At 49.6% G+C, this 18237-nt stretch overlaps 1 protein-coding gene across 3 annotated transcripts in view; it reads right to left on the bottom strand.

Moving 5' to 3' along the window:
* DENND2A (DENN domain containing 2A) overlaps nucleotides 1–18237 on the bottom strand; it is a 103023-nt gene that overhangs the window by 8623 nt on the left and 76163 nt on the right. For all 3 annotated transcript variants that reach the window (XM_016205096.2, XM_087820979.1, XM_016205098.2), the window contains 6 exons: nucleotides 17517–17586; nucleotides 16353–16430; nucleotides 13589–13729; nucleotides 11815–11963; nucleotides 1511–1688; nucleotides 28–69 (listed from right to left, as the gene is read on the bottom strand). In XM_016205096.2, the coding sequence (XP_016060582.2) occupies nucleotides 28–69; nucleotides 1511–1688; nucleotides 11815–11963; nucleotides 13589–13729; nucleotides 16353–16430; nucleotides 17517–17586 (658 nt within the window). The remainder of the gene's footprint in view (nucleotides 1–27; nucleotides 70–1510; nucleotides 1689–11814; nucleotides 11964–13588; nucleotides 13730–16352; nucleotides 16431–17516; nucleotides 17587–18237) is intronic.

The raw sequence follows: 18237 nt of genomic DNA, 5'->3' as shown, positions 1-18237 counted from the left end.
CGGGTTGCAGCCGGCCCTTCCACTCACCTGTCTGAGGAACCGATTGTTGACGAGGTCGACCACGAGGACCTGCAAGACAAGGAAAAGGGACTATTTCTGTCACCAGGGCTTCTGGGATATAGCGATGGGCTCTTAGCCTTCTTCCTCCTTGGCACCCAGGGAGGCGGTGGGGGTGGGGGTGGAGGGCGCCATTTGTGGTTTCCTGACGTTGCCACTGTAGCCACAAGTGATGAAGAGGGGAGGTGGGGAGCAGGGCTTTCCCGAATCGTGTGCTGTCAACACCGAGACCACAGGCTGGAACATGTGTGCCACGGGCTGGACTCCCTGCCTGTTCCCGGCTGGCTGACGCAGGCCTCTCAGGGCGGACGAGAGGGGCTAGAGGCCCCCACTTGTGCCTCTTCCACTTGACTCTGCCTCTCCACGCTCGGGGTTCTCTCTCCTTCCTCCCGATATCCACTTGGCCCTGTTACTTCTCCTAATGGGAGGAGGGGAGAAACCCAGAGGAGTGGATCCATCTGGGGAGCAACCAAGCTGCAGGTGCTGGGCTTTCATTAGTCAAGGGTTTCAGATAAAGCACCTCCCCCTCCGTCCCCAGAGCGGGACTGAGGCCCAGGGCCAGAACCAGGGTGATGCAGGTGCCAGGCCTTTGCTTGCAGTGCCCTGAGAGTGAGACCTTCTCTCAGGCCTCAGCACAGGCCACTGGCTATGAGGAAGGAGGAGCAGGGGGCCTGCATGGCCACCAGGTTTCCACAGAGAAACATGGGCTCTAACACACCCAGGGACCCTGCCCAGGAGCTGAAGGAGTGTTCTTCCTTCTCAAACACTCCTCTGGACTGAACTGAGCCATATGAGGGATCACAGGGTGTTCAAACTTCTTGTAGCTCACAAACCTACACCTGAGGACTTGAGCCTGCTGGTAAGATGAATGAGATCTTAGGACTACCTGGATTAGAAAAGCCACATCTGGGGACTCAGGTTGAATTTCAGGGCAGGTGTCCCCCAGGGATTCAGGGGTGCGTGGCATCATTCAGCCCTCTGTTCCTCCCTCTCTGACTGCTGGGAGTTCTTAGTGCATGGGGACAGAGACTATTTAGAGGAAGGGGCTGGGACCAAAAACCACAGAAATGCCAAGTAAGACTTTCTCCACCTGGACACAAACCTGAAAACCCAGAACTTGATCATTAAAAACATTTTGGTGGTTGTTTCTTTACTGATATGATAAAGGACCTATTGGCAGACTTGGGAGTAGCCACTAAGAGGTGGTGGCTACCTCTCAGACAAAGCTGTGGGGTCCCCCACTCTCACACTGGTTGTCTCACAGCCTTGGCCAGGACCTCCCCTTTGCCCTCTGCCCCTCACAGGAGGGACAGGAACATCCCCTAAGGAGCACCTTCCCTCTGCCCTGTGTTCCTCAGGGGAAGGGAACAGGGACACCCCCTAGGCAGCACCTTCCCTCTGCCCTCTGCCCTCTGCCCCACCGGGAGGGAACAGGGACCTCCTAGGAGCTCACCTCTTCCAGGGGCAGCTCCCTGAGCAGGGGCAGTGAGCTGGTGAGCAGCCCGATGAGGAAGGGGGTTGGCGAGCACACGATGTCGATCATGGCCGGCGGCAGCACGGGGATGTAGGTGTGCTGCCAGGTGAAGGGGTAGGTGATGGCCACCATCGCATGGCAGCACTTGGACAGCGTGCTGCAGGGGAGAGAAGGGGGGAGGGGCCAATTCAGGGAGGGCCCCAAGAGAAACGCTTTCACACGCCCGCATTAGGTGTGTCATGTAACAGCCCTGACACAGGTTATTCCGGGCACACGCAGCCTCTGTGAGGCTCTGAGATGTGGCCAGAGGGCCAAATTTAATGCCCTGGCTCATCTTTCCAAGTGTGTCTCCACACATGAGCCCCATTCTTGTGCTCTACGGACAAACTCATTCACGCCCACGCCCTTTCCCCACACCCCCTTTGAAACCAAGCCCAGCCAACTAAAGCCCCTCTTCTTACAGCCGCTCTCCCCTACTGAAGATGCTCTAATATTCTAATGCGAGCTTTTTCTTTCTCTCCCACAGTCTCAGCCCAGCTTGAACACCTCATGCAACTGGGAAACGGGTATTACATGGCAGCAGGCAGCTGTAATAACTGTTTTGTAAAAGCGAGGCTCGGGTCCAGTTACCTTTGCCCAGAATTCAAAACTTCAAGAAATACCAACATGAGGGGAATACTGGGAGTCTCTCTTTTTTTTTTTTACAGTGAAAAACTTTTATATTTAGTATTAGCCAGCTGGACTCAGTTTAGATGACCCTAATTTTGTTGGCAACATCCAAAGCATCAGTCAGGAGCCAGTCGAACATATGCCTTCTCTCCATCAGGTTGATTCTTGTATGTGCCCTGACTGGGGATTGACCCTGCAACCTTGGTGTATCGGGACAATGCTCTAACCAACCAAACTACCCAGCCAGGGCTGTTCTAAAGTTTTTGATTTTAGGACTAATATGTGTTTGCTTGCAGCCCATTTTAGACAGCCCTAAAATAATTTTAGTGGGTTATAATTAGCATTAAAACAACAACAAAAAGAAAAGAATAAAAATAACAGTCTGCTGAATTTTTTTCTTTTGTAAATGACCATCTGCATACGTGTGTGTTGTGTGTGGTGGGTCTAAATGTAAAATGTATTTCTCACTGTAGTCTGCAGTAAAAGGGTAAAAGGGTTGAAACCAACAATTTGGGCCAGTGAACTGGGAGGTGGAGGCAGGTAGAGGGCGATGGTCGAGTTGGAACTTGGATATGTTACTTGTTTTACTGGGCCACTGGCTTTCACTTCCCAGTGACTAGAGGGAGTCCCTTAGAAGACCTTAAGAAAGAATTCCCTGAGTGAAGAAGCATTTTGTATGAAACCCATCTCTTTTTATAGCACACCGTTGTAAGTTCCTAAACACTACTTGGAGAAAGACTGGGTTCCGTGACAGCCTGGGTAGCAGGCGCTGTCTGCACCGCGCCTTGGAAACCCTCACTGTAGTGAAGTCACTGAAAGGGAATAAACTCGCAGAGCTCGTGTCTAGGAGCCTTCTACACGTCGGAGCTGTGGTACAAGCATTTCTGATTCCAGGGAAGGGACAGAATCAGATTTTTTTACCTGGGAGCAACCTTAGAGAAAGGTTTTGAATCCATAGCTAAAGAACCTGAGGCTAAAGCAGGTGCAAGTCACGTCTGAATTTGGTGGGGAGCAGGGCAGGGAGAAGAGCCCAGAAGACTGGAGCGGATGAAAGAGATACAGGGAGAAGGAGCCAGAAGAGCGCAGCCAGGGGCCCTGAGTTTTTCTGTCTCTGCAGCAGGAAAATACATCTGTTCACCTTTTCCCCAACTCCCTTCTGCTTTCCTGTGGCTCACCCCCAGGAGAAAGTATAATGGGTCGCTCCCTTCTCTCTGCTGCTACAGCACCTGCCGTCTCCTGGCTGAAGCCCCGACTGCCCTGCAGTGCGGGGGAGGCCCCCAGAGGCCAGGGAAGCCCTGGTTTAGCTGCAGTGCGTAGGAACCAACTGGCTGATGAAGGCGGTTGGAACCAGTTTTTAGAAAAAACAGTAAGCAATGCTAGTGACATAGGGCGGGAGAATAAGTGTTACAGGAAGGAAGATAAAATTCATTCAAGTAACTGGAATGCAACTGGGTAACCTGCTGGCCAGGTAGGTAGGTGTTGCCACTGTTGACTGTTTTTCCTAAGAAGTAGTTTCTGTTTGTTTGTTTTTTAAATAGTCCCACTGTTGCAGCTGGTGCAAGTGTTTCCACACCTGGTTGTCATTAACACCTCCCTGGCTGACACACAGGGAGCACAAGGCGGCAGGGACGACATGACAGGTGGGCCAGACCAAGGGGGGGCTCATTCTTCTTGCTCTCTAACCCACATCATTAATCTCTAAAAAATGCCTCTTGAAACACTAGAAGGGACAGTGAAGTCCTGCAAATAATCAGTTAGCGTCAGCCTTTTCCCAAAAATGTGGCAGAGGAGGGAAGAGAGACTATTTTAAGTGTAGTTAGAGTGGGTTTTCTTTTTAGTATCTTTATTGATTTCAGAGAGAGGAAGGGGGAGAGAGAGAGAGACAGAGAAACATCGATGAGTCATTGACTGGCTGCCTCCTGCATGCCCCTCACTGGGGATCGAGCCTGCAACCTGGGCATGTGCCCTGGCCAGGAATCCAACTGTGATCTCCTGGATCCTAGGTGAATGCTCAACCGCTGAGCCAAGCCCAGCCAAGCTAGAGTGTTTTTCTACCTACTGCTGCAAATGCCAATGAAATTTTATTCCTGACTTGTGAAGGCTAGAGGAGCCTTCCAGGGGCTGAGTGAATGTGCAAAGAGCAGTCTCTGGTTCTGGGGATGCTCAGGATGACTCTCCAAGTACACTCACAGCACAGCCTCGCCTCACTGAGCACCTGCTGGATGGAGGAGAGGCAGTGATGTTGAGGGAAGACCCAGGAAAAGAGGTGGAATGCTGACTTGCATTACAGTGGGGGCAGAGGAAAGAAACGCCAGTGATGAAGCTGTGAACAATTTGTACAGAAGTGGGGGAGGGAGGAGGTGCCGCAGTGGAAGTTTGGCTGGGACCCAGGTGAGCACCAATGTTCTCCTGTAGAGGGCGCTTCGGTTCTGGTGCTGCCCAGTGTCTGTGCCATAGGTGGAGTTACTGTATTCACAGCCTTCCCACGCACCTAGGAACCAGTAAGAATTGAGCAGAGAGCTTCCTCTAAGATGCCATCAGAAAAGTAAACAATGTTTCCTGACTTAGACAGGCACCCCAGGAATTTTAAAGATGTGCTCATCAGTATCCTTTACTATTTCAAGCAAAGCATCTCTCCCACCAGTGTCTCATTCCCAGAAACAGGGGTGACAGTAGACTCTGGTCTGGCCTGGGGCCTGGTGCCTGGTGAGACCTAGTGGGAGGTGGGTGGCACCATGCAGTGACTGCCGTATTTCCACTACTGAACTTTCAAACCCTGAAGTAATGTGTCACCGAGTTTAACAAGAACACAGGCTGGACCTCAAGAAAACTACATGATCTCAGGTAAAGCCCTTAACTTCTCCAGGCCTCAGACTCCTCTTCCATAAAATAGGAAAAGTGGACTAGATAATTTCTGACGTACTTCTAGCTTTAACGCCTATAAACTATGAATAGGTAAGAGAGAAAGAAAGGAGCAGGAAATGGCTGAAACTAGAATGAACCAAGGCTTGTCATCAGAAGGTACTTCTAGGGCTTATTAGCGAAGATGGACCAAAGAGCAATGGTGACATCCCACTTTGAGAAACTAACAGATACAAGTGTTGGAGAGGTTTTGCGCTGCCATAGTAACCCCCCAAAAGACTACAACACAAAGCTGACACAACCTGGGAGGGACCTGACTCAGAGAGAACTGGAATGAGTGTCCTGCCCAAGATTCTGTTAGCAATGGGTGTGGAGTAGAAGACAATAACCTGTGGCTATGCTATTCTCTAAATATTGCCCCAAAAGTTATCTTCTTGGTGTTCAAAGGAAAAAATAGGTAGTTAACACTTCATATTTAATCAAACTGATGTTACTGTGTAATTAAAATTGAATTTTTCATAGTTCTTTGCTGAATTACATGTACAGGGGTGGGCAAAAGTAGGTTTACAGTCATTTGGATGGAAAAAGAGATGCAGGTTACGATGATTACAACAGGTTTATTAACTCTGTGTCTCACATACAACTGTAAACCTACTTTTGCCCATGCCTGTATGTATCCCTAAGACTGTCAGCCACTCTGAGGACCTCTGAAGTGGTTGGTATTTTGGGTGCCAGACCACCAAGACAGCAGCTACTGACACTTTCAGGTAGGCCTTGGGCAAATTTACCTGCCCAAAGAAGCCGTGCTAACAAACCTAACTTTTCTGAGATGGCAAACATTGCTGGGCCCAACTGATTCTAGATAGGATATGGGACCCCATTTAGGCTTACAGAAACTGATTAAAAATGAACAAAAAGGAACACACATATTTGTGTAGTTACCCGTAAGTTAAAGCCAAGGTTCAAACTCCAGTATTTGTCAAGATTTGACAAATACTTATCATTAGCTAGCAGTCTGTTATTCAGCTTCTAAAAAGATTAAAAGTATATTTCTTGCTCAGCCAGAAGTGGCTCAGTGGTTGAGCACTGACATAGGATCCAGGAGATCGAGGTTTGATTCCTGGTCAGGGCACATGCCCCGGCTGCAGGCTCGATCCCCAGTCTAGGGCGTGCAGGAGGCAGCCAATCATTGACTCTCTCATCACTGACGTTTCTATCTCTCTCTCCCTCTATGAAATCAATAAAGATATATTTTTAAAAAATTTTAAAAAGTACATTTCTTGAATATTAAAAACTCTGTCCTGGTGTGCACCTGCCTCCGTCTCTCTCTCCCTCCCTCTTTCTCTCCCTCTCTCCACAGCAGCCCATACCTTTCTCCCTCTTCTTCCCCCAAGGTACCTACCACTGCGCTCTTCTCTCCTTCTCTCCCCTAAGCTCCAAGGGCCCTTCTTCTGCTTCTGTAACTTGTTTCCTGAGCCCACACAGACCAGCTGGCTCACCTTTTCTACCTCTGTGACTTTCTAAATAAACTTTTGCTTGTATTTGAATGAAAGCAAGCAAGCAAACAAAAACCTCTGTCCCATCTAAAACTTTTGTACAAATTTGTTAATGTGCAGCTATGACTTTATTATTTAGCCTCGTCTATAGATTTAGCCAAAACTTTGGGAACTGAAATTAATAAACTAAAAAAACAAAATGTTTATCATCAGGGAAATGAAGAAAGGGTATAGGGAAATATTTATTTGGGTTGTTATGACAACAGAGCAAGCCATGTTTCATAACAACATTCTTTCTTTTCCATCTGTCAGAATTTGGCTTGACAGAGCTTAAGAAACACTCAATGTCCATCCTAAAGATGAAACGGAACAAAAATGTTACTCTAGATTTGATAGATTTTTGGCTCCACTTAAAACTTTTATAACTCATTCAATATTTGCCACAACTCTGCTATTTCCTCTTGCAGTGGGAGACTCACTAACAATGACGAGTATATAAATTGTGTGGTGGGGGGAGGGTGCTGGCAGCAGTGACTGCAGGCCTAACGCAGGCTAAGGCCCACCCTGGGATGTCACAGGGCCACGCACTGAGTGTGCGGCATGCCCTGTTCTGATGCACTGCTCTGTGGAATCTGGGCCACGAATGGAAATCAGAAGAATGGGGTGCCTGCTTCCAATGCTGGCTGAACAATGCCAGAGATGGATGCACGTGCAGCGGGTGGAGAACTGTGCCAAGCTGATAAGGATGAAAGCCCAGCTCCAATTTATGCGGAAGGCTTTCTTCGTAGATTTTTCCAGGGCAGACAACTGGCAGCCAGCCACTGCCTCCCAAGCCATTTGTTCTTTGCCTGGCCAAAGAACCCTCGATTTCCTATAGCTATTTTCCCAGGAACCACACAGAGCTGGGTGTTTGCTGATTCTTCCTGGAGGAACACATTTAGATGGAGCAGGCTGGAGAGGACGAGATGGGTTCTGGCTTTCCCACTCGGTAACCTCACATATATGACGCTCTTTGGTGGTCTCTGTGCTCGGATCAGTAGCTACGTCACTGTCTTACAGGTGAGCCAGACTTCTCCGTACCGCTGACTTAGCCTGTTAGGGGGAGAGGGAACAACTGAGGGTTGGAGAGACCCCAAAAGGAAGGCTGAGCTGAGTATGCAGTTAAAGCTGCAAGAGGTGGTAGAGAACATGTCCCAACTTCTGAGCACAGTCTAGGGCGAGGCCTGGGGAGGCCACTTGTGTCTGAGAATCCGTGAGAGAGGATCCCTAACCCAGATAAGGCTAAGAGGGGCATTAAATGTGCACTTGTGTCCTCAGCATCTCCTCACCTCTGAAGTGCTCAAGATTAGCATCACCATAAGGTGGGAAGCAGTCATAGGGACACACTATTCAGATGACTTCTATTGCGTCTGATTGGCTGGGAGGAGAGTGAGAGTAGGAGGGTGAGGAGGGGGGAGATGTCTGCTTTTAGTGCTGCTCAGAGTCCCAGAGCATGTGTGCCGAGGGGCCCGCAGGAAATGTGTAGTCCATGCCCCATTTCACAGCTGGGGAGATGAGCAGTCACCCCTGGGATACTTCGGGAAGCACAGGAAGCCTGAGGGGATGAGTAATGGGTCAGACTATGGGCTGAGCAGGTTCTGGGCCAGGATGGCTGGGTGGGCAGGCAGCAAGGAACAGAGTCTCAGGAAGTCCAGAGCAGGGCCCGTGGAGAATTTCAGAGCTGGGAGAGCTTGGGGGTCACCCAGTCCCACCTATCTCACTGGGCCCCTACGGCTGGAAGGCCACAGGGAGGGAACAGGGAGAAAAGCATAGACCTCTTAGCTTCTTCAGGATTCGGTTCTGGCCTGCCACGCTCTAAGGAAATCCTAGTGGCATGTTTTAAAAAGGCTTTCCTTATGCATGTCTTTCTGTAGGCAGACAGCCCTTCACCCCACCTCAGATCCTTCTCATCTGTCCTGGAGCCCAGCTGCCCGGGTCTCCAGCCCAGCTTGCCCACTACCACTTCCTTGAGCAAAGGGACTTAACCTTTGTGCTTTTTAGTTTCCTAATAACAGAACTTCTCTGAAGTGTGAGAAGCTGAAAGAATAGGGGTGGAACCCTCAGAAGAGCTGGGCCCGGAGGCATGTTCCAGGGGCCCCCCGCTCCTGGGTGGCGGGTTGTGTGCTGTGCGCTGTGCCCAGGTTACGCCCACCAGCTCCCCTCCTGCTGTGTTTTCTTCTTTCCCACCCTCGGAGCTCTGTGGGCCTTTATTTATTTATTTTCCACCTCTTCAGGCCTGCTTGGGACTAGTGTTGGATGGAAAGAAAACTTATTGGGCAAGAGAGGGAACACTCAGCCATCTATAACAGCAAACACACCTGCTGCCTTTGGGACAGTGACATCGGAGCCCTAACAAGTCAGAGCTACGAGGGGCCTGGGTGCAGACAAGCCCTTGTTTCATAAATGAGAAGACCCAGGGCCAACAGCTGAAAATGTTTGGGGTCCCTCCCTACTCCAGAAGGCCACCCCATGTGATGAGAGATGAATGCGCACGTCTGAAAGCTGTAAAGGGTCTAAAAATGTAGTGATGGTACTTTACCTACGCATGTGCACACATGCAATAAGTACCCCACCGTGGCCTGGCTCTGGACCCAAGGAGGGCATCAAAATCATTCTCATTCCTGCCACTGCCTGCTCCCCTACAAAATCCTGTCTGCTCAGGGGCCTACATCTGGCAGCTGCTTCAAAAGAAAGCTCCCAGGGGGAACACTGCCCTGCACTCACCACCTGCCGCAGCCACAGCTGGCATCTATCCCTCGTGGTTGTTTGCTGCTTGAAAAGACTAAATGTCCAAGGGGAGAATCCCGGCACGATGAGGCGGGGTGAGGAGAGAAACTCCAAAGTCCCTCCAATCAGACCACATGGTGACTGTCTCCTCCACAAAGCTACGCAGGGCAGGGGGCAGGGGCCATTCACAGGGATGAGGTACCTTCATTTTCTGTTGTCTCTCTTGACAGCAGCTCTGTGGGAGGGGCTGCCCCAGTGTCCAGCCTGTCAACCCAGATATCTGCCCAGGGACAAGGTAGGGGTGGCCAAGTCCCCTCCCACACATCTCTGTCCTAAGTAAGCACTTCCAGGTGTCCTGGTGCTCTGAGCCTCTGGCACCTCTCCTCCGCTGCCCCTCAGGGATGCATCTGTCTTTGACAGGCTCCCTCCCTTCCTGTTCTCCTTTTCCCTGGAGGAAGCCTGGTGGGGTGGGGGTGTCACAGTCCTGATTGGATGGCTTCTTTCCATGCTCATGCTCTCAGACATTTTCTCAGGCATGACCCTCCTGGAGCCTAATCCCTTTAACCCATCAGCAAGCTCCTCAGGGGACTGGCTGCCCCCATCTTGGCCGCTGGTGGGCACTAGGTTTACTCCCCTGGCCTCGCCTTCGCTTCTTGCCTAGGCCTTTCTGAGATCATCCCTTTCCCCTCCCCACCGCCCGGAGTTAAGCCTGAGAATGCACAACTAGAGACAGTGGGGCACGGAGTGGGGCTGCCAGAGAACACAGACAGTTACCAGAGTGTGATGAAATCTGATCCTGGTCACTGAAGGGTTATTACTCATCCTTGGCTTCCAGGGCCCCAACCTTGAGAACTCTCTGGTCTGCATTCCCCTGGGCCCAGAGAGCTTGGAGAGCTGCCCAGCGCCCAGCACCAGCTGCAGGCTCAGACAGGGCCTGCTTCCTGAGCTGACAGGGTGCCCAGGGAGTACAGTAACCGTGACACTGAAAGTGAAGAGCTGACTGGAACACAGGGTGGGAGCAGGCTGGGGAGAGCCAAGTGGCTGCTATCCAAGGGGAGCGTCATCAAGGTGACCAGATGGCTCGCGTAGGGGGTAGGGGGGCCTGGATTCCTTCTCCCACAACGCCCCCTGACGAGCTCCACACTCACACACTTAGTTCTTTCCATTCCTTCCTGTTTCTCCTTCCTCCCTTTTGTTTTCCAGAGTTGAGAGGCATATTTCCTCTCTACATCACAGTTCAATTTTTGTGTTTTTGGCAGACGGACTTTTCTCCAGATGGACTGCTCAGCTGGCCTCATCTGCTTCTCCCAGTCGGCTGGCCCTTCTTTGGCCAGGCCCCACATCTTGGCCCTTCTGGGCTGCAGCTGCCACTCAGGCTTCTGTGCCCTCAGCTCCAGAGTGAAGGCTCTGATTCAGTACTTTGTAATGATGAAAATGCCAGTTCTTTTCAGAAGTTCAGAATTACCCCAAATCCCTCTCTGCACCTCCCTGTGGACCTTCTTTGGTTTGTGACATGGCCCTTGCAAATCACTGAGTGTGACCTTTAGGGTGTGGGTGGCATGCTACCAGGCAGTGAGTATGTGTGTGATTCGGTGACTGATTTTAACACTGATGGCAAGATCCTTTAGGACATGCCTGTGCTCTGTATTTTTAATTTAATTTTAATTTTTATTATTTTCTAATCCTCATCAGAGGATGTTTTACCCATTGCTTTTTCAGAAAGAGTGAGAGAGAGAGAGAAACATCAGTGTGAGAGAGACACATTGACTGGTTGCCTCATGCACGTGCCCCAATGGGATTGAGCCTTATGTGCCTGTGGTTGAGACTGAACCCCAGACCCTTCAATCCGAGGGCGGACACTTTAACCACTGAGCCAAACTGGTTAGGGTTACGCCTGTGCTCTTTAGCATGACCCTGCAGCCCTTCCACGAACTGGGCCACATCCACCTCTGCTGGCTTCTAGCTTCCCACTCACTTTTCTCTCTGTTCAGCCACAGTGAACTGCTTTGTGTCCAGCTCCTGTCTCCTTGCCCTTGTAAGGGCCACTGCTTTTGCCTGGACTATGTCGTAAACTCAGGGGGAATGCACCTGCTCTGGGAGTGAGTGCCCTCCTCGGTCTCTAGGACACAACACTTCCAACGAGCCCTCACAGACCGGTGCTGGGTGGTCTGTTCACTTCCCTGTTCCCTCACTGTGCTGACAGCTCCTTGAAGACAGCTCTGGGTCTTTCCCCTGTAGCCAGTACATGGCAGAGTGCCCAACAAAAAGCAGAATGAATGAAAAGTAGACCAAATACCAGGTAAGTGTTGCAGGAAAGTGTAGGCCTACCTCGTTTTACACTACTTTTGTGTTCTTAATCTGCATCCTAGATGCCCACTGACTCCCCCTGTCACCTCAGAGGAGCTCCTTTGCAAGATGTCATCTGCCCTCCTGACACCAGACAGTCTAAGGTCATTCAAACAATCAGAAGTAGCCAAGGTTGGTTGGTACCTGAGCTTGTCTGCGATGAAGATGACCCTCCTTTCCAGAAGCAGGGAGGCAAAAACACAGAGGAGGTGGCGGACACTGAGAGAAGAGAAGAGAGACTCGAAGTCCACGTGTTCTAGCCGGGAGTCCAGCGGGCGGCACAGTTCAATAACCTGCCGGGGAACAAGAGCAGCCATGAGAGGCCAGCCTGCTCAGCCAGGCCTCTCGCATCAAATTGTCCTCTGCAGGGCTGGCCCACTGGCAGGGCAAAGGGAAAGGGAAAAGAGGAAACAAAAGGGGTTGGGGAAAGAAAGAACCCAGGAGACTGGGGGCAGGTACACATGGAAGGTAGCACCTGCCTCACACTCAATATGAGACTGAGGACAGTTCAGATGGAGTGGGGAGGAGATGGTGGAAGCAGTGGCCTTTGGCCCAAAATGATCGGGGGCTCTCTTATCAGTGACATATCTGAACTCCCCACATAGCTAGTTCTCTCACTGCTGAAAATGTGCTATCCTGCCCGGCCAGGCGTGGCTCAGCAGTTGAAAGTCGGCCTAGGATCCAGGAGATCGCGGTTCGATTCCCAGTCAGGGCACATGCCCCGGGTTTCGGGCTCGATCCCCAGCAGGGGGTGTGCAGGAGGCAGCAGATCAATAACTCTCTCATCATTGATGTTTCTAACTCTCTCTCTCCCTCTTCCTTCCTCTCTCTGAAATCAATAAAGATATATTAAAAAAAACAGAAAATGTGGTATCCTTCAAAGCCCCACATGCGAGTATCTCTGTCTCAGGAGGAAACATGCTGGAATAGAGACACAAGCTCATGCAGAAGGACTAGCAGATCTGAGCAGCACTTTCCAGACTCGCCTCCTCTAGGAGTTTCTTAAGTGGGCCAGCCCCATCTCAACTCCTCCCTGACGTGGTGCCTTCCAGCTGGTACATTGAGTGTGTACATCTTCTCGTTCCGTACTTTGTCATGTTCCTGAAGTCCTCTCCGATCACTACTCATGCGCATGGTTTTCCTCTGTAAGTCGCTGACTCCATGTGAGTGGAGACCGGTTTCCTCTGCATGGCGCGCACACAGGGGCTCTCCAGTGCTAACATCCCCACGACCAAGCCCCCGGCACCTGGTGCAGGGCGGTTCTCCAGCCACAGGGAGACTGCTCCTCTGTGCTGGGAAACTGAGCTGTTCCAGAATGTCCTAGGCCCATCCTCATCCCTGCCGTCTCCACAGGGGACCTGCTTTCCCAGGGCCTTTGGGATAGAGACCAACGTTTGAGTGGGACGTGCCCTCTCAGGTCCACAGAGCCACTAAGGGGGACAGGAAGAATGCAAACCCGCTCCTGCATCAAATGCCAGCCCGGCCAAGAACAGGGACACACTTCAGCGTCTAGGGTGAATTAGAGTAGTACCTGAGCTTGTCTCCCCTGAAAAGAATCAGTTTTACATGATAAAGTTACAGAGGCGATGCAGACAAAAACAAACAGGTTCATACACAATTTATGGATGCAATGGACTATACCAGGAAGCCAAGAATGTCCAGTGAGGGTCTCCAACCTGTGAGGCCAACATCATGCAAATAAACACCATGTGCTGCCATGGTGCAGTTCTAGGGTCGCTCTCGGGGCCAGAATCCTGGGCTGGATGGACTAGATTTAGGGTGGAATTTATGACACCCAAGGAGCAAGAGGATACCACTGAATGTGACTGTCCACCAAAAGCCAGCCCCTCAGACCACTGGGACTTGGCTGTCTGCACCACTCTTTCCCCTGGGAGGGGAAAGGAATCTGACCACTCACCTCAGTTCCTGTTCCTGGCAGGAAGTTCTTGACAACGATGGTTTTGCCCAGGGCTGGGAATGGAGCTTCCATGACACTCCTCATGAGGGGCTGTACCAGGGCAGGAGAGATGCCGCGGCGTTTTTCCACCTCATCCAAGATCTGCAAGGGCACCAAGAGTTAGGGTACCAAGGTGCAGCTCTGTTCCAGATGAAGCAGGCCTACCATGGACACTCATCAGACCAAACTTAAGAGTCTCGTTCACCCTGTGTTATTAGGCAATTCTCTCTCCTCTGTGATCATTCCCTTTGCCATGTGACTCTGTAGTTCCTCCCATGAAAGAGGTTGGTTGGGTGTCAGCCAGTGCATGGAAAGATTGCTGGTTTGATTCCCTGTCAGGGCACATGCCCAGGCTGTGGGCTTGATCCCCAATGTAAAAAAAAATTTCATAAGGAGGGAAGGCAATTCAGGGAAAAAATATCTAAAAAGGGTGCGTAGAGGAACAATAATGAAAAATGGCTGAGGAGCACTGGGCTAGTGGAATGAGTGTGCCGGTGCTAAGCCCAGGCCTTCGAGGCCTGCCTCTTGAGTTTCGGCTTGCCCTCTGTGTCTCTGCCACAGCTGTAAGAGCACACATGGGCCAGCTCACTGTGGCCCAGACCCAACCCAGACTTGCAGCCTAAAGCAGAGATCTGCAGTCCAGATCAGCCTTCCCCAGCCTACTCCCAGCCCATAAAAGAGCCCAGTGGAGATTAGCAGAGCCAAGCCTCAGCTGACCTACACATCTGGGAGAATAAATGACTGTTGCTTTCAGCCACTGTGGATTGCTACATGGCATTATTATGGCAATATTTAATGACATACCTTTCTTCAGAGATTCTGAGAGCAGTTCTTCTTACCCAGGATTCCTCTCTGCACTAAAGGACAATTTGCCATTCTAGCCATTCTTGTCCCTCACCTGAAAACAGCTTGAGTTCTAGGGATCAGTTTGCCAAAGCTCTGTTTCTGGTTCTGTCCTGAGTATCTGCAGTGTGGTCTTTGGCAAGTCGCAGGCACTACACCCTTAAAATATCCTGGGTCACAAAACTGACATGACATCCCAGGACTCTGTCTCACACAAGCATGTCTGCATGTTTACTTGCTCCGCAGTTCCCTGCAGAGTACACAGCAACGAAGCTCATGTGAATTCCAAAGCTGCCAGTGGAAGCTGGGCTGGGGCTAACTCACATGAGCTGTTTTACTCCCAGCTTTCTTTCTTTTCTTTTCTTTCTTTTAGAGAGAGAGAGAGGAAGGGAGAGAGTGGGAGGTCAGAGAGAGAAAGAGAAACACCTACCTGTCGCTCCACTTACTGATGCATTCATTGGTTGATTCCTGCATGTGCCCTGAGTGAGGATTGAACCCACAACCCTGGTGCCAACAAACTGCGCTAACCAGCCAGGGCTACTTCCAGCTTTCATAAGCATTTGCAAAACAACAAAGGCTGTGACCTACAGCCTTATCTCCACCTTTAAACAGACCTACGTGAAAGACTTGCATGAGTAGCAATGCATACCTGTGCTAGAACTCGTAAATGACCAACTTTAATGCAGAATGCTTACCACCAGTGGAGTGGAGGTAAGACCATGTCTCAGATTACACTGATACTACTAATTACTTCAAACAGACTTGCACAGAAGTACAAGTTCTATCTGGCAAGAGGTCACACTGTGCCAGTATAATTCAGGCTTCCTCTGAGTTCGGGTGGACGGGGGTAGGAGGTGGACTTTTGTTTTGGAATGAATGCCTTGAGGAAGTGCTGCCTCACACCCATGGACAGTAGATGTAAGACTTCAATTCTCCAAAAGCAAGCTCAAACTGAAACAGACGCTCAAGAAGGATTTTAAATAAATCTATGGGTTAGATATTCATGTCTGGTTAACACAGGAAACAAGCATTGGGTTATATCTGATTTTTGAGATCAGCATCACATAGTGTAATAATGATCCCCTCTACACCAATGCAAAGCAGTGGGGTGGATGGGCCAACTCAATATGGCAGCTTCTCTATCTTTTTTTGTCGTTGTTAATCCTCATCGAGGATATTTTTTTCCATTGCTTTTCAGACAGAGTAGAAGGGAAGGAGAGGGAGAAAGAGAGAGAGAAACATCGATGTGAGAGACACATTGATTGGCTGCCCCCCGCACGCACCCAGGGATCGAGGCTGTAACCGAGGTACGTGCCCTTGGCTGGAATCAAACCCAAGACCTTCAGTCCGCAGGCCGACGCTCTGACCACCGAGCCAAACCAGCCAGGGTTCCTATATCGTGATATATTGGTTTGTCTTCCCCCAAAGAGGACCAAATTATATTAAGATTTCAATAGGCTTAGGGCACTATCGCAATAATAAATCTCACACACGCACAACACACGTACACACCACACACATATACACAGATCATATACATACATGTATACATCACAGTGGGTTTTAGTACAGCAAAAGCAAATATGACAAATGACAATGCTTACAAGAAGAAAAGCATGGGATATTTTGGGAAGATCCTCTGCCCCTCCCATCCTCAGCTACAATGACTTTGACTCTTCCCCCTTTCCCAGTTGGCGCCCTGACCTTTATTGACTGTTATTTCCGGTCCCAGTGATAAGGGAATAGCAGCGGCAGTGAGAGAGGAGGAAGAGGAAGCGGGAAGGAAAACAGCGGAGAATTAGATTATAAAAGTACCGGAAGTTGGGGTGTTTCCTGTGTCCTTCTGGGCCCTGCCTCCTTTCTCTGAGGCCCAAATCCTCACCTTTGAAAAGAGGCTGAAGCATCCCAGGCGGCTCACGATGCAGTAAACTTCGGGGAGACGCTTCCCTTTGCCACCAGGCTTTGGAGAGAAACAAGGAAATCACGAGTGCTACCAACATCAGGGAAGGAAAGAGCCCAAGTGTCTTTAGTGCCTACTGCGTGGTTGATGTTTTCATCAACCTTCGGACAACGTAACGAGGGAAGCAGTTATCAACACCCTTGTATAGGTGGGAAGCACTTCTGGTCACATAGTAAATATATTTTTATCCCCTGAGGGAACCAAATCAAGTTCATATTGATCATAGTAGGTGCTCAATATGACCTGTGGAACCATAAAGTAAGAGGCCTAATTTGTTTACCTTGACTATATGTCTATTATAAGGATATTTCCAAAGGAGAGATCATTTCTGAAAATCCTTTTGGAAACTGACGTTTAAGGTAATTTTCAAACCAAAAAGAAAATCAATTCAATACTTTAATTTTACCAACAAAAATTATGATCCCACTTAACTTTTTCAAGTATTATCCATACTTTTCACTAATTAATTCAACGAATACTTATTGAACAACTATTATATTCCATGCACTATCCTTGACTCTAGATTATATTCGCTTATTTCTAAGACTAAAATCATTCTCAGTGGAAAATGATTCGTGACTACTGAAGATTTTCTTTTATGTGCCCTGACCAGCAATCAAACTCACAACTCTGGTGTATCAAGATGATGTTTTAACCAACTGAGCTACCTGTGTTAGCACAGTCAATTCACTGGAATAGTTTCTGACTTTTAAAGGTTCTTAAGGAGATACTCGAATTACCTGCATCATGAACAATAAAACCAACCTCCTTCTGCCCTTGGCCTCCATTATGAATGTTCTCTCCAAGCCCCTGAGGTCTGTGTAGCACGTTTTATTAGAAAGGATGTTGGTTTAAGAAGAGGAAGTCTTTTATTTGGTGGGGAAAACATTGAGGAAAGTATTTTCTTTCCAAAGGAGATAGTCTGTCAGGAAGATTCAGCTGAGTCCCCCATCTTCCTCCATGGTCTTAACTACCCTGGTTACCCTGCCACAGCTCCTGTCCCTGCTCTTGTGTACGTGGGGAAACCTTAGGAAGCTAGCTGGCTCTGCACGGCTCTAGTGCTGACTGAGCAGCAAGTGTACTAACCAGCAGTCTTCGGCAGTAACCAAACCTTCTGCCCCCGTCTTCTCCAGTTAAGACAAATGAGAATGTTTCACTGTGGCGGGGAAAACAAAAGTATATTATAAGGCAAAACAAAACAAAGACACATCACGGTGAGCAACTAGAACATTCTGAAGGAGGCTGTCTAAAAGGGCTGCTCCCTGTCCTGCCTGTCTGTTTCTGTGCTAGGACTTTGGTCACCTCTAGCCTTGAGGTCTCTGTCAGGGATAGGGAGAGCTAAAGTGTCACTGTGTCCTGAGAGGAAATGAGGACTTTTTTTTCACCCTGAGCTCTCATATAATTCTATCACCTGAGCCATCCCAGGACATGAAATAGTCATTTATTGAGCATCAATTGTGACTACTGCCTTCCATGAGCTTGAGGGTGAGGTCGTACCCACAGGTCTAGGGGATGCGACTCAGTGAGGAAGCAGCTGATGAGAGGGACAGTTCTGTGCCCCTTTCAGAACTGCCCTGGTGTGGCATTCCCAGGGTACTGTCTGTTCAGAGCCACCTGAGGCTTGGACTATCCTTAGAGACTGCTGGCCAACTTTGAGGAACATAGTGGCCCTCAAACATTTAGGATACACAATGTACCGAGTTTGGTCAGTTGCTGAACATTTCATAATAAAAATCCTGTATCTAACCACATAGGCTAAAGCAGAAATGTGAAGGTATCACAATCTGAGTAACAGCTGGATGGGCTA

The sequence above is a fragment of the Miniopterus natalensis genome, chromosome 10 (assembly GCF_054644295.1).
Source record: "Miniopterus natalensis isolate mMinNat1 chromosome 10, mMinNat1.hap1, whole genome shotgun sequence".
Lineage (NCBI taxonomy): Eukaryota > Metazoa > Chordata > Mammalia > Chiroptera > Miniopteridae > Miniopterus > Miniopterus natalensis.
This window is presented reverse-complemented; position numbering and strand designations above follow the sequence as displayed.